Genomic DNA, 16,028 nt, shown 5'->3' with positions numbered 1-16,028 from the left:
AATAATCATTTCTCAGAATCCTCAAACACATTTCCAAGTCAATTATAAATAATATTTAAACTCTCTAACATCTGTTCTCTACTATCACAGAAAAGGCAACTTGTTTTACAGAAGTGCACTGGATTCAAGATACTACATACAGAGTTACATATATTTTGTCCAACAGTAAGGGACAGATTCTTTCTTTACATACCCAAATGAATGAGAGAACCTTCCCATCTCTAGCCTCTGTCAAATTCCTCTTCGTTCTTTCTGTATACATCCTATTCCCTGGCTACACTGTAAGTTGCATGATGGCAGTCACTTAAACTTTGCAGATCATCTAGTCCTAGCCCAGTGTTGTGCAGGTGCTGAGTAAGGAAGACTTTGAGGAATTGTTCAAATACAGAATTTGTTAGGAGATCCTACGGAATTTTGTGAGCTTCTGACACAGAGAAGTGGGAAAGGCTCAGCCAATATCAAAGATCCTTTGTGATTGTTACACAAGCTTTCAGTTCCCTAACAGCATGGATCACGTCATAGGATGGGTATTTCCTGTGAAGCTTTGTTCCAAAATGAACTGGACAAGGTACAACGAAACACTGGAGGAGTTGAAGGGACCTGACGTGAGGCAGCATTAAATCCATGTAAGTGATGGGCTGGGCCCAAATCTAGTCAAAGAAGCTGGCTGCTCTGGTGCAAGTGAAGGTGCTTGGTGGGGAAAGGCTGGCACATGGAGAAAAGGAGAACGACATCTGAAAGCAGATGTCAAGCACAAGAACCAAAAGTTGGGTTTTTTTTTGAAGTAAGCTTTCCAGAAAGTACAGATGATGAGGTAAATAACCTTTCACTGCATTTGCAGTGTTGTCAGCTTATTTCTAAATTCAATTTTACAATTCAAAGCTTTATAAAAATTGTTCCTTGCTTTTTAAATCTTTTGTCCAACAGATAGCTCTCAGCTGCCCATTTGCAAGTGAGCCTGACCTTTGCCACGAAGAACCCTGGTTTCTTTAAGACACAGCTCAGGCACCACCTTACACTGCAGGCATCTCCCACCAGCTGGCAGCCCCCTCCCCCAATGACCTTGTACTTCTTTCCCATACACCCATACACACATCTCTATCCTCCCCCAAGTAAACTCCCTGAGCCCAGGCATTATTTCATTTTTGTCTCTTACCCCAAAGTCACACACAGGGGGCCTTAATAGATACTTGATGACTGACTGATAGGATTTCAGAAATCTGACAAAGCTACAATTAATACTGAGAGCAAGGGCAGGGGTGAAAGCAGCCCCATTTTCAAATTGATTTGTACAAAATTTGATTTAGGTCTACAAGAGAACTCTGAAGTCATCTTTCTCATGTTATACAGGAAATGGAGGCCCAGAAAGAAAAAGCGATGTGTCCATGGTCACAAAGATCTAAACAAGAAAGGCAGTGTTCAAATCCAGGGACCCTGGGCCCCACTCCTGGGCACTTTCCTTCTCTGTCGTCATGTGATGAACAGCCTGATTTCTGGCAAATGAAATAAAGAGCTTTCGTTCTCCTCTGGTTAAACCTTCCCAGTCTAGAAAGGGCCCCAAGTTCTCCTCTGGTCATCCCTAATTCCAAGGGATTTATCCTCTGTTCCTTCACTCTTCACCTGTACTTCTGAAACTACTGACACATCCCTCCTGCTTTGGAGATGCCCACCCTCTGGATCTGTTCCCCCCTCTGCAACTGTTGCTTCTCTGTCTCCTTGTCCTTTTCCCAAACCCAGAATTTCAGAGCCGGCTGGAAGCTCAAAGGCCATTTGGTCGAATGCATAAGTAAAAAGGTGGAACTACTGTTGCCAGGGTCCTGCCACTTAGGCTACTTAGGAATTTAGACCCACTCTATGTGTGGCTCAGTTCCTTTTAAAAGGCACTAAGAGTTCTATTAATTATCTGGGCCACAGACACCAAAACCATCCCATGGGGAGTCAGGAGCTCTTTCCTCGGGCTTCCGGACCCGAGTAGGCAACACAGAAGCAGAGAAGCTGTGCCCATCTGAATCACTGCTGCATCCCTGCCAGGCCCAAGCAGACCTTCTCTTGGTGACCAGGCATCTCATTTGTTCTAAGCCCAGATCAGACTGGCTCTAGAGTCAGAGGACCTGGGTTCAAATCCGGTCACTCTTCTGAAAAGCTCTGTCTCGAAACTTTTCCAGTGGGTTTAAACCTTAATCCCCAACACACACTCTTAGATCCAGTGACTCTGGCCTCTTGGCTGTTCCACCAACACAACCCTCAACCTCTCAGCTCTGGGCATTTTCTTCAGCTGTCCTCTAGTCCTGAAATAATCTCCCTCTCCATCTCTGCCTACTGACCTCCCTGGCTTCTCTTAAGTCTAAATTAAAATCTCACCTCCTACAGGAAGGCTTCCACAAACCCCCTTAATGCAAGCACTTTCCTTCTGGCCAAGGTATTCATGGGTTTTGCTCAACTGTCATTATAAGGGAGAATTCTATGGGAGTAGAAGGAGTCTCTGAGAAGGATACATATGTACATACATAAATAAGTGTGTGTGTCTATGTATATACATGTATATATGTATGTATGTGTATGTATGTGTATGTATATACAAAATTAAAATCTTGTTAGTACACTGCCCGTATTTCCCATTATATTCTCCCACCTCCTCCACTCCCCCACACATTAGCTCACAGTTGAATAATGCCTTAGTCAATATACAGTTTTCAATAACTGTGTTTCTCAAAACCACTTGATAAGGCAGAGATGCAAGTACAATTGTGATAATTTCACAAACAAGGGAAAAAGCTCATCAAGGTTAAATATCTTGGCTAAGACCAAAGTTAACAAAAGGTAGATGGAATACTTGTACCCAGATTGTGGAATCTCTTAGTTGGAAAACAGCTTGGAGATGACCTCATTTACTAACCTTTACCTGAATAGGAATTCCCTCCCACCCCGAAGCATCCCTGAGTGACAGGAGTATTTTAAAAACAAGGCAAGACAACACGTTTTTAAAAAACAGAGAAAAGCACGAGACATTGCTCAATGCTCCAGTGATATCTGGGTAAACGAGATCTACAGCATTCATTCATTCAAAAGGCATGTATCCAGCACCTGCTACGTGACAAGGCCTGTGCCAGCCCCTCTGGAAATAAAAACCAGAAAAGAAAATCCTTGCCATCATGCGGTTCTGAGGTTTCAACATTCATCTGGGGTAAAACAACATCCAAACAGACAAGTCTGCCCTAAGTAGTAACCGGAGAGGACTCCAACAAAACGGCGGCAAGGATGGTGGTCAGATGGCAAAGGAGGGAGGAAAGCCAAGGGATGAAAAGGGAGGGGAGGGAGGAGAGAGAAGGAGGAGCAGGAGATGAGAGGTAGGAAACAGGAAAGGTGAGAACAGGAGGAAGGAAAGGAAACAGGACAGAGAGGAGAGTTCCTCTGGGCCTTCTGCTTTACTGAGAAAAGCTTCAGTTTCTCCAGCTCTATCTCCCTAATAACCCTGTCACAAGAGGAAAGGAAGCTAGCCCAGCAGGACCAGCTTTGGATGAAGCCATATGGGCTCCTTGGCTGTTCTCTCTGCTCTCAACCTTGCCAAGCTCCTTCACTCTCATGTTTACCAACCTCTATTTCTCTGTAGTCCTTGTGTACTTTGCTACCCCAGCAGTACCTGAAATTTGACCCCGTGTCAAAGAAAACTTTCCAAGGTTTGCCCCTATACTTCTTTCCTTGGACCTCATTGTTTGGGTAGAACAGCAGCGGTAACCCCATCTGCGACGTTCGCAACCTTAGGATTCTTGACTCTCCCTCTCCCTCACTGCTTATACTCGATCTGTAACTGTGTCATGTAGCTCGAGTCTTCAGGTGGGTGTGTGTGGGTGTGTGTGTGTGTGTGTGTGTGTGTGTGTGTGTGTGTGTGTGTGTGTGTGTGTGTGTGTGTGTGTGTGTGTGTGGCATGGGGCTGCAGCACACCTGCAGGGAAGCGGAACAGGACTGGAACTGCTTTTTTATGGCTCTTCTACTTCTATTCTCCCCCTGCTCCAATTAAGCTCATGCTACCAATCTGAAATCTTCCCTGGCTCCCCACCAAGCAAAGTTCAAACTTCTCTGCTAGGCACGCAAAGTCCTCCATAACCTGGCAAGCCTCAACCTCATGAGCATCACTTCCGATCACTCTCCAATGGTCACTCTGCCCTGACACCACACCTGGACAACCTCAGGTCTCCTAAATGGGAACATCACTCTTCTACCTCCTTATGACTTTGCTCAGGATTCCCTCCTCCCCATTTGGTCCCTTAAGTTAAAGTCAGCTGATTTGGGAAGTTTCCCTGATTCCTCTAACACAAATGACCTTCCCCTTCTGACTAGGCCAGCACTTGATTTTCTACCTCTCTAAAATACTTGAGCACTGGTGAAAAAGTCCGAGGACCTGCTTTCAAGTCACTGCTCTGATGCTTCCTGCCTAAGCAGGTCAGACGAGTTACTGGATGGTCACTAAGATCCTTGCCAGCTCTGTGACTGATTCCATGTCCACCCTTCTATTTTAGCACAAAACTGCTCTTCAGGCCAAGACCTTGCCTTGCCTAAACTTTGTACCTGCCCAATAGAATCCAACCAGGGTTTATTAGGGGCTTACTCCCTGCAAGGCACTGTGTGCACTAAGAGCTGAGTCTATAAACACAAAAGAAAAAGTTGGTGACTGGCAGGGCTCTCCCAGTAGCAGGCACTTCACAAAGAATGACTCACTGAAAGACAAGAAGAACATCCTTGCTCAGTTTTTACCGCCAACACTCTACCTTTTGCAGAATTACAAGCATAAATTCAACATTGTGTAGGCTGTATTTCCTAGTGGACGTGTCACATAGCTGCTAAATACATTTAACTAGGTTTTCTGCAAATCCATTTCTATAAAATCTGTTAACATTTGGCTCAATTTTGTGTTTTTTCAGAAAACATTCCTATATTAGTCTTAGTTTTCTCGGGATCTTCCTCCGGTATATACATCAACCGGAATGATTGAGGCAAGCTAATTGGCCCTCGATCTGCGACACTGTGACTGTTCTCAAGGGGAAACATTGTTTCTCTCTCAATGGACTACAGACCCTATGAGCCTGTTTTCTGTTTCTTTTCTAGTTCTTTCTGTCTAGTATCATGATGTGATTTTATTTTCAGCCCTGCAATGCCACAAATGCAGGGAAATCCTGGTATGGAGACTTCTTACACAGATGCTGACGAGCATTTCTAGGTGAGTTCCAGTCTTTCGTTTCTTGGGAGCACTTAGAGGCTAAGTGATGGCCCACCCCTAGAAGGCCTAACAAGCCTGTGTTTGAGCCAGGCCTTCCTGTCTTCCAGGCCAGCTTTCCACTATTTCATGATGCCTTCTTAGGTAGCTATGCTCCTGCTGAATATCAAGAGGCCAAATAGAGTGATTTTTTCTGAAATGTAGCATGGATGACGCACAATGCCCCAAGGGAACGAGCAACAGTCTAGGAATGATGAGATCTGGCTTCCAGTCTTGCCTTTTGTACCAAATGGCCAGTCGAGGAAGGGCTGCGCTGACTCTTGCTTTTCTGTCCCTCAATAAAAACCTCACCGGCTTGTTGTGAGGATCACAGAACTGAGAGCTAGCAGGGACCGTCGGGGTCATGTGGAATAAACGCTGATTGCTTTGTAAACTACAGCTAGAACAGAACAGAACAGAACGGCGATGGCTCGCTCAGGGTTTTAACAACATGGAGGTGCCCTTGCTTCTGGGAAAAACTCAAGAGTTAACGCATCAAGCGATCTTCAAGGCAGCCTGGTTTTCTCTCTTCTTCCCCTTCATTCTGGGTTCGCCAGCTTGCTCTCTGCTGGATGCGTGAATCCAACGTCTACACACTGATAGACCTGCCTGCTGGACACCAGGCACTCTCTACCCGCCAGAGCTTTTCTGTTGTACCTCTGTGTTGTTCTATAAGCTAAGGCCAGGGGCTGGAATTTAGGGCAGGCACAGGGATTCAGGCTGAGCAGTTTGCCGCCATCTCTGACCTCCACCACTCACCAAGTCACTTAACCTCTGTCCCATCATGCTATAACACCAAGGTCAGAGAGAGGAAAGGGTCCAAAGTCTAATGTTATATTGTATCATCAACTTCCAATTACTGGTAATCCAACCTGCCAATGGCCCAAGACTAACAGATTTCCTCTGCACCCTGCCCCGGGCAGCTCCCGGGCCAACACCAGCCACCAAAAGGGAGAGAGGCCTGGAACAAGTGGCCAAGAATCCCGTGTCTACGTGGCTGCTTGCAGTGCAGAGGCAAGTTAGGACAGACGATTCTCTACCAGGGGAGGGAATTCAGAGTAGAATTCTTTCAGTGCAGCGAGTCTGTATTCTTATCTGCCCCAGGGTCCCCCGAAGCAGACCTGGCTAAGAGGACTGCGCCTTACTGCTCAGACTTGGTCTGTCTCCTTTTTGGGGTGGGAAAAGACCGCCAGAAGCCTCCATCCACCCCCCCCAACATTTCACAGAGCCACGATCGCGAGCCAGAGACCCAGCCTCACCTCCCAGCCCCATCTCGTGCATCCCCTCTTACCAGGGCCATTTCCATAGCTTCTTCACTGATCCCTCCCTGCACACACAGCTGCCAAATGTGGACCCCTAAAACACTAATTTAATTTTACAAAAGAAATCTTCACGAGCTCCTAAGGCCTCTGGGACATAGAGACTGCCCTTGCACTCAGTCCTCACCTCTTTCCATCTCATCTCCTAATGCTCCGCTCACTTATTTCTACGGCATGACATTTCATCTCCCACCTCCGTGCCTTTGCATAGGCTACAGCCTCCATGCTGGGAATCACTGGCATCTACTTGTTGCCACGGAGCACCTGCTGTTTACTCCTAAGCACCCCTCCTAGGGTCCGGCAGAGTCCCCCGCACACAGCAGGCTCCAAATACTTGCTCAATGAATTGAATTACGCACAAAGGAAAGGGGGGGGGCAGAGGAGGGAACTAGGAGAGAGAAGGGGAAAGAGCGAGCATTAATGAAGCGCCTACTCAGTGCCACGTACACAAACAGCTCGTTTGAGACAGAGAAGCAGAAGAAAGTAAGAGGTGATAGGAACTGGGTTGGGGGAGGGCCCGGGCACCCCAGGGGGGTCTGGAGGCGGAGGGCTGAGTGACCTTGCGCCGGTCACCAGCCTCTCTGGGCCTCAGTTTCTCCATCTGCACAACCAGGGGCTGGGTTGGGTCAGCTCGAGGTCCAGTTCTGGGAATGGGGGAGGGGGAGTCCCTCTCAGGGCGTGGAGGGACAAGCAAGGAGCCAGGGTCAGAGCGCGGGGATCAGGGGTTAGGGGTCAGGGTCCTCCCGACCGGAGGGAGAGCAGGGGGGCCGGACGGGCCACGGACGCCCGGGCCCAGACTCGGCACCGCCCTTACCTGGGGCCCAGCAGCAGGGCAGGGACCCGGCCGGCGCAGAGTTCGCGGCCCTCGGACCCCGACACCCTCCACGCTGGGCTACCGCAGCCCCAGCAGCCCCGGGACCAGGCTCTCCACGCCATCTTCCCGACCTCCGCCCCCCCATGTCCCACCCCTTCCTCCGCCGACTTTTGCACTTCCGGGTCCTGCTTCCTCCCACCCCGCCCCTCTCCCATCGCGGACCGGCCGCCCTCGCCCCCTAGCGGCAGCAGAGGGAACAGGTCTGACTGGATTAGTCTGGAGGGAGGGCGGGCCCTGTCTCCAAGGAGACGGGAGGGCGGGCCTGTCTCCAAGGAGACGGGAGGGCGGGCCTGTCTCCAGGGAGACGCGCAGTCCTGATTGAGTCTGCAAGATGCTGTGTCGTTATCTGAGAGCAGTACCACCGCGGCTTGTACGCACAGCTTATGAGCCCACAGCCCCTCAGGGGACCCTAGGAACACACGCATTCCCAGGCCTCCGGACAGAGTGGCTTGGAGATAAGAGTCAGGAGAAGCTTCGCCTCTGCCTCAGTTTCCCCATCTGCTGTGCCACTTGTGGCTCTGTGCTGTTTCATCTCCCGACCTCCTAAAACTGCTCTTCTGATCGCCTGTCCTCCTCCCGTCGAAAAAGGCTAGCAGCCCTTATAACTCCTCCACCCAAAGAGCATCCCCGCTCTTGTGTGATTCAGTCCACCCACGAAATCCTGCACTATCCTTTGGAACTCTTCTGCCCCTGCTGTGTCCACCCTTAAGGCCAGTCCATTCTCTAGGTCATGTTAGTCGTGGACTACCTCCCTATGTCATTGGTGTCAGGAGCTGTCCAGCTGACTGCGAAGTCAGCACGTGCAGGGGAATTTGGGTTTTTCCGATTCAGAAGTCAGCCCTCTACCCACTCCATCATACATCAGGCGACTCTATACAAATCACCCTCCAAGGCTTGCTTAGCCGCATGGGGGTGGGGGTAGAGGAGAGCAGGGTACTTCTGTTCTGGCTTCATAACCCCCTCCAGGCCAGCTCCTCCTCCCCTTAGGGAAAGGAGTGAGCACACAGACTTTAGGCAAATCCCAGATCTCCAAGCATTTCCACAAGATGTTTACTTTCTCCTCGAAGATGATGTAGAAACTATAGAAGTGCACACTAACTCAGCCAGCATGCCCTTCTGATATGCCAGAACCAGGGGTGGCTATGACAATAGAAGAGAACAGGAAGAAAACAATGGAAATAAAGCTGCAGAATTATCCTGACCAAGCTTGGCCTCTAAGAAGAAACAGGAGAACACAACCCACCCCCAATCCTGCTTTGCAGAAGTGGGAGAACACAGGAGCAGAACCTCGAATGAAATGTCAAACTTTTTCAATATGTTGTTGTATTCTTCTGGAGGTTTTTTCCTTTAAAAATATTAGAAAAGATGGCTTTCTGGGAGAGAGTGGAGGGATGGATACAGTGGGAATGTAGGTGAGATAAAAATAAGTGATATCAATAAAATTAATTTTTTAAAAAATACTGAGTGACATTCATGGGGAAATGGTCATTAATGACTGAGGAGGGGAAGGGCATCAGGGAAGGTTGGAACTGGAGTGGGGGTATGTGAAACATTCTAGACAGAGGAAATACCAGGTATTCTGAAGATCCCAGATTTAGAACTGGAGGGAGCCTCAGAGGTCACTTAGTCCAGCCTACACCCCTCTCTCCTTTTAAAGATGAAGGTATTGAGGCCCAGAATAATTCACTGACGTGCTCAAATTCCCACAGATCTTAGGTTAGCTAGGTTGCATAGTAGATAGAGCACTAGGCCTGGAGTCAGGAACACTTGACACCAGCCTCAGACACTTAGTAGCTGTATGACCCTGAGCAAGCCACTTAACCTGTTTGCCTCGGTTTCTCCATCTGTAAAATGGGAATAATTAATAGCACCAACCTTCCAGAGTTGTAGGATAAAATGAGAAAACTGTAAAGCATTTAGCACAGTGCCTGATGCATAGTAAGCATTAAATAAATGTTAATTATTATTAATCTGAACCCATGGCCTCTAACTGTAGAGCCAATGTTATTCCCTAAAAGTACAGAGGTAGGCAGTTGATGGAATGGTGAGAACATTCTGGTTCCCTCAGAAGCAGAAGTCATGGTCTTGAATGGCCAATCAAAGAAACAAAGACCCAGACTTTTCCCTGAAGTATCATCTACAACCCTCAGAAGAGCGAATCTGATAAGAAATACACTGAGGTGCAGGTCAGAAGCCAAAATTCAGAAACACTTAAATGAAGAAAGAAAGCTGAGATAGAGGAGGGGAGACGACTGTTCTTAGGAGACGATCATGAGGCACTGATGCATCCGGGAATAGAAAATGGACCTGGAGAGATACCTTGTGGATGCCAAGGATGCCAAAGACAAGAAACTGACCAAGGATTTAATGAATGAATAAAACCCCATTAAGCACTGACTACTGTGCTTAACACTGAGAATTAATTCTACTTGAATGAGACAAGACATAGAAGGATTCCAATAAGATAGATGGAAAGGCTTAGACTTCCTAAGGGATCAGAAACCCTCCTGGGTTTCATCTGCAAGTCAGATGGCTGTGCTGGGTGTCTGGAGGATCTAGTCTCCAGGCAGATGGTAAGGCCTGGGGGAACTCAGAATGCATCTAATCCACATAGGACTGGGTCACCCCAGTTCTAGGTGATGATCCATCCCTCGAAAACCCCTATCAACCTCTTGTGGATATAATTACAGAGGGAGCAATGGGAGTTTATTCACCTGGAATGTCCTCTAGTGTTGGATTGGAGACCATGATTTATGACTAAGTTTTGGAGGAATTTCCAGAAAATGGGAAGAGTATATATAGTTTATCTTCATAATTGCTGGGAAGTTTTTCCTTATATCAAGCAGATTCTTCTGCCTGTTGATTTACCATCCTTCCCAACATAAACTCAATGTTAATGGACAGAGTCCAACAGGACTATGGCATTTCTCCCTCAGGACATTACACTTCTGTTAAGAGAGCCCAAGACCGAGTCATCTTTTCTTTTTTGTTGGGGAGGGGGGCGCGGAGTGCTATGTGACACTCTTGAGGAGTCTGTAGTCCTTCAAAACCCACTGGTTTCTTTTGTGTGAATAACTCTGTGACCTTGTTAGCAGCCCTCCCCTCTTCCTCAGTCTTGTACTTTCTGAGTTTAAAAAAACAAAAACAACAAAACATTTATCTCTATTCAATTTCATTTGCAACGTGGCACAGAGGACATAGAGCCAGTCTCAGAGTCAATATATTATTATATATTACTATTACTATACATTCAAATGTATAATAACAAATCCACTAATCATACAAGAAGGATCCGCTAGCTGAGGATGACTAAGCCATTAAACACCAATACAACTCTGATCTGCTTGGACGGTAGATGAGAAGCTAGACTCCAAGTTGGAGAGACAATGGTCAGATCTCTGCAGAAAGGCTGGCAGCACAGGGTAGGCAACTGAGAGTAAGATGGCTCTGATGACTCCAAGTTGGGAAGACCTGGGCTCTCTTTCTGTCATTTACAGGTAGTGTGACCCATTTCTCAAAGCCCCTGGCAACTTTCTCAGATTGAGAGGTTCCCCGCAGTTCTTTCCCGGAGGCTCCCAATTCTCTTAAGATCACAGGTCTGATTTAGTATTTTAAGGTCCCACGTGATTCCTCCCAACCCTGCCCCTCCACCCCTGACCTGGGATTCCAGAAAGAAGAAAACCTTAGAGCAGGAGGGGAAGGGGGAGATTAAAATGCAGCCCAAATGGAGGGTCTCAGACTTGAGGAGAATGTTATTTAGTCCCTCCTTCACTGTACAGAGTTTAAGGGAGTCGCCTCCAAGCAGCTGGGGTCAGAGCCTGGATACACCTCCAAGACTTTGGGGCTCGGTCCTTAACATTTTGGTTAAGTCACACTTCTCTCCAGGGCACCCCAAACCTCCCCACGCTTTGCGGACCCCAGAGATGGCTTGGCTCTGGCGCCCCTCTCCCCCCGGGGCTCTCCCCACACTGTCCCGGGTGGGAGAACAGGCTCCGCTAAGAAGCGTCTCTGGCCGTGGCTTGGGGGGCGTCAGTCTGGGGGTGCCGTTTGTGGAGGGCGTCCTCGTACTTCTGCAGCTGAGCCCAGAAGCCCGGGTTGGGCTCGGCCACGGGTCGGGCCTTCTTCACCACCTGGAGGGGCCGATAAGCACCGTGAGGCAGGTGGAGCCCCAGCAGCATTCCAGTAAGTCTGGGCTCCGTTCTGCTCACTTGGGGGCGTGGCTCAGTCGAGGCCGGCGGCCAGGACTCGGAGGATGCCCAGAGCCCTGGCCCTTTACCCGCCAAGGGAGATCTCCCCTGTCTTGGACAGGAGTGGGGCGAAGGAAAAAACCCGGGTGGCGGCAACGGCTGTGTGGGAGCCCGAGAGCCGGCTACCCTGCTCTTCGGATCCAGGGACTCTGGGCATCCCTCCCAAGGCCCCGCCCCCTCGGGCACTCGAAACCCCGCCCTCATCCCCCGCCCCTCGTGCCTGAGGACTGCCCACCGCCCAGGTTCACTCCCCCTCTCACTTAAAGACCGCCCAAAGGCCCGCCCCTTCCGGTTCCAGCCCTGCCCCCACTGGGTCCGGCCACGCCCCTTCTCCCGACAGAGCCAATCAACAAAATCCCCGCCTCTTACGCGCTCCGGCCCCGCCCACCTGGAAGGCCTGCTCCAGGCTGAGGCCGCCGTGCCGCATGAGGTAGGCGGTGCACACGGCGGCCGAGCGGCTACGGCCGTTCTTGCAGTACACGAGGCACGTGCCGCCGGCGCGCGTGGCCGCCTCCAGGGCGGCGCAGCAGGGCTCCAGGTGCGTCAGCAGGTCCTCAGCTGGGTCGTCGAAGATGGGCACGCGCAGCGTGCGCACGCCCGGCGCGCGCGGGCACGGCTGCTGCCGGGTCACGTTGACGCAGAACGTGACGCGCTCGCGCGCCAGCAGCTCAGCGTCCGCGGCGACGCGCGCAGGTCCCAGGAGCAGCCAGGGTGTCACCCGCGCGAGCTGTCGTGCGGCCTCCGAGCCCGGGGCCTCCGCCGGGCCTCCTGCCGCAGGTGCGGGCTCCGCGTCCATCCCTCCCGGCACCAGACTGCCCGGAGTCGCCCTGCCGCCCGCCCCTCCCCGAGCTATATTTATCGCAGCTGCCCGCACTCCCCCAGGTCCTAGTGCCGGCCCCCCCGTACCCCACTAGCGGCGATGAGGGCAGGGAGTGGTGGGTTCGAATGTAAGCTCCTCCGCTCCGTGGGCCCCAGTTTCCCGGTCTGTAAAAGGAGGAGGTGAGGGCCTCCGAAGCTCCTTCCTGCTCGGGATTCGGTACACGAGAGATCCTCCTACCTCGGGAATCATCTAGTTGTACCTCTTTTACAGATGGGGAAACTGAGGCACAATGGAGGGGAGAATAATTTGCTTGCCCAGGACCGCACTGTAGGAGGCTGAGCAGGATTTGAACCCAAGTTCCAGGCATCCTTCTGCATTTTGTAGCAGTGGTGGAGGAGTCGTCTCCGGAGGAGAAAGAAGGAAAGATTGAGAGCAAGGAGGGGCTGGAGGTGATTCAGAGACACGGAGGTGGTGAAGACTTCTCATCTCTCCAGTTAAAGTCCGACTGCACAAACTCAGGAAAGGCTGCATTACAGGCTTGGGATCGGTCCACATTTCCTGAAACCTGCAGGGATAGGAATAAGGCTGTTTAGCCGTCCTCTGATCGCCAACCCGGGAGGTGTAGGTTGACAAAGGTGTTCGCCCAGTACATGGAAGAGATTCCCAGCAGAGTCCAGCTCCAAGCGGGAGTCTCTGGAGGTGATGAAGGCCTCCGAAGCTTCTCTTTGTGGATGAAACGATGCTGGTTTCATCAGGGTCTCAAAGCTGGATAGACAACCATTCAACAAAAAATTTGGTCTAACCATCCACATAGGAAACGCCAAACGGATGAAGTGTCAGTTGCCCAGATTATGACATGCATTTGGATGCACAACCTCTAGAGCTTGTCTAGTAGTATGTATTTCTGGGATAGACAATACGTATAGAATATGCGACTGCTGAAGAGAGATCCTTGGGCTAAGAACAGATCCCTTGAGAGGGAGGAACAGTTGGACTTGGCCTCAAACATCCTACCTTCCCCATTCTAAATATACGATTCTATGATCAGAGGACCCGGAGGAGGAAAGCCATCAGCATTGGCTTTAGAAAACTGCAAAACACTTTTAAAATACTCTAAGCTGCTCCTTGACACAGAGATTCATCTTTTTAAAAGTCATTCTGTGGGTGTTGCTGCATGACTGTGAGACCCAGTAAATTGGATGTGGAGCTCCAGGGAACTGAACATGAGTACTATACAGAGGTCCAAAGGGGAGGATTCAGTCTCCAACCAATGGAGTATTTCAAAGAAAAGAAGATGGCGTCAGGGAAATTATGAAAGGAAGATTAGATGGGCTAGTCAGTGGTGAGAGCATAAGCTGACAGGTGGGTAGGAAGCCAGAATGGTATAATCATACCCTTGTGATATCTGGAGAAGATGAAGAATGCCTCCGGCAAATGGGTAGATGACTTGTAATGAACCTATATGGGAGGGCATGAGCCAGGAGTCACATAGGATGGGTTGCCATCTGCAGTTTGGAAGGAAAGGTCCAAATTAATGAGCTCTCAGATCTGAGAGTAACTTATTTAATCATAATAAGATTACTTTCATTACTAGTTCTCTGATGCATTTAAGCAGCTATTAGAAGTGGAAAGGATCTTAATGATCAATTAGTGCAATTCATCTTGCAGATGAGGAAACTGAGGTCCAGAGAAGTGAATTGACCAAGATCATTTAGCTGGGACTGTAACCCAAGTCCTTTGAGTCAAAATCCATTGTTCTTTTGACCACCATGCTACCTCAGGTTAGTTTATAGTTCAAACCAGCACATAATAGGTGCTTTTAAAGTGGTAGTTGACTCAGTGACTTGTGCTCACTCACTATATCTGGTTGGGAGAATGGGGAGGAGAGAATGTAGTCTCACAAACTGGGGTGGACCTGATTAGCCTTCCAATCCAATCCATACATGAACAGAACTTATCCTTATAACTTCCCTGACAAGGGCTCAACCTCGAAAGACCTCCAGGGAAGGGGAATACTTGTTGCTTCATGATTCACCATTAGATTATGAATTCCTTGAGGACAAACATTATCTTTTGTCCCTTTTTTGTGTTCTTAGCACAGTGTCTGGCCCATGGTAGGCACTGAATAAATGCTTTTTGATTGGTCAGTCATCCCCTTTTGCTTTCCAACAGCACTCATTGTTAGGAAGGGTTTTTTTTTTTCACATCAACTTGAGAGGTTCGGTCCTTCAATTTTCTCATACTGCCCCAGGTTCTGCCTTTAGGAGCTAAGAAAAAGTCTAACCACTCTTCTGTGTTATATCTTTTGAGATATTTGATGATATCTGTTTTATCTCCCTTTCTCCCCACTGTCCTCTACGCTCAAATTCCCACTTCCTTCAATCAGTGCTCTTGGAATGGTCAGCAATCTCTTCAGCCTGATCATGCACTTCTGGCTGATACACTCATTTGTCAATATGGCACTAGAATTGGACTTGACATCTTGGATGTGTTCTGATCATGGTGAACTCTCTGTGGAACGTTCTGGTCCCTAGTTCTCTATGAATGTAGCCCAAGATCATTCTAGCTTTTCCAGCTCCTGCCTCCGTGTCAATTTTCACTAAACCTCTTGTTCACTAAGACCCTCTGGGTTTTTGTTTCCACTCAGATTCATGCAGCCCCATTTTCACTTGTGAAGTTGTTTGTTTGCCCAACTACACATTTATCCCTTTTAAACTCAGTCTTATTATGCTCAACCCATTGTCCTCTCCTGTCAGTGCCCTTTGGGATCCTGTGAGCCAAGGTGAAATATTGTTCTGAGCTTTCTGTCATCCACAGATTTTATAAATGCTGATTCCTTTATCATAGTCATTGGTGAAAATTGAACTGCAGGCATAGTGTAGTGAAATAAATGATGCTGGAACCCAAATCTTGCCTCTGTCTAGTTTCTGAAGGGGAGCCTGTGTGACTTGCCTTTCCCTGGTTGTCAGTTTATTTATAAAACAAGAGGCTTGATCCAGTCCAGTCAGCAAACTTTTATTAGGCATCAGGCATTGTGCTAAGCACTGGGGATACAAGTGCAAACGGAAAAGAAGATAATCTTTGCCTTCAGGGAACTTAGATTCTTATGGAGAAAAAAGACATCCCATAAGAAAGCTAGAAAGGGAAGGGAGTGCTGGAGATAAGAAATACAAACAAAAAAGAAAAATAATCCTTGCCCTCATGGATTCTACTTTGTAAAAGTGGATGGCAACTTAAAAAAGGGGGTTGGAAATCGTGTGGAGGTGGGAGCATGATGATCAAGCCTAGAGAATGAAGGATGGCAAAAAAAGAGGCCCCAGGAAGAACTCTACTACAGGAGGAAGCTATGGGTAATGAGGGAGAAGGCAGCAGAAACATCAGTGGCAAAGTCCAGAGAAAGAAGCATGATTCCGGCTGGCCCTGCCTTGATCTCAAGGTTTTTGTCTCATTTTAAATTCAATGAGCAGAAAGTCGAGGGCAGATTCCTGAGCATTCATCTAAAGATTTCCTTTCCCAT

The 16,028-nt window shown here is 48.8% G+C and overlaps 2 protein-coding genes and 1 long non-coding RNA gene across 4 annotated transcripts in view; 1 reads left to right on the top strand and 2 right to left on the bottom strand.

The window, feature by feature from the left end:
• PARL (presenilin associated rhomboid like) overlaps positions 1-12,177 on the bottom strand; it is a 38,931-nt gene extending 26,754 nt beyond the window's left edge. The window contains exon 1 of one of the 2 annotated variants that reach the window (XM_072640334.1): positions 12,080-12,177. Coding sequence is in view for 1 of the 2 variants with exons in the window: in XM_072640333.1 (XP_072496434.1) it covers positions 7,385-7,506 (122 nt within the window). In the remaining variant the exon portion in view is untranslated. Of the gene's footprint in view, positions 1-7,384; positions 7,556-12,079 lie in introns of those variants that run through there. The other variant, XM_072640333.1, reaches the window with a different exon arrangement.
• On the bottom strand, positions 10,613-12,498 carry DUSP28 (dual specificity phosphatase 28). The gene is made up of 2 exons (XM_072640336.1): positions 12,080-12,498; positions 10,613-11,574 (listed from the first exon to the last, which is right to left on the bottom strand). Exons 1-2 carry the CDS (start codon positions 12,485-12,487, stop codon positions 11,440-11,442), a joined length of 543 nt encoding a protein of 180 aa, XP_072496437.1. The 5' UTR covers positions 12,488-12,498; the 3' UTR covers positions 10,613-11,439.
• LOC140525195 (uncharacterized) lies at positions 12,085-15,419 on the top strand. The gene is made up of 2 exons (XR_011973957.1): positions 12,085-12,229; positions 12,782-15,419. It is a non-coding gene; the product is annotated as an uncharacterized lncRNA (long non-coding RNA).
• The last annotated feature ends 609 nt before the right edge of the window (positions 15,420-16,028 follow it).

Source organism: Notamacropus eugenii, chromosome 2 (assembly GCF_028372415.1).
Source record: "Notamacropus eugenii isolate mMacEug1 chromosome 2, mMacEug1.pri_v2, whole genome shotgun sequence".
Lineage (NCBI taxonomy): Eukaryota > Metazoa > Chordata > Mammalia > Diprotodontia > Macropodidae > Notamacropus > Notamacropus eugenii.
This window is presented reverse-complemented; position numbering and strand designations above follow the sequence as displayed.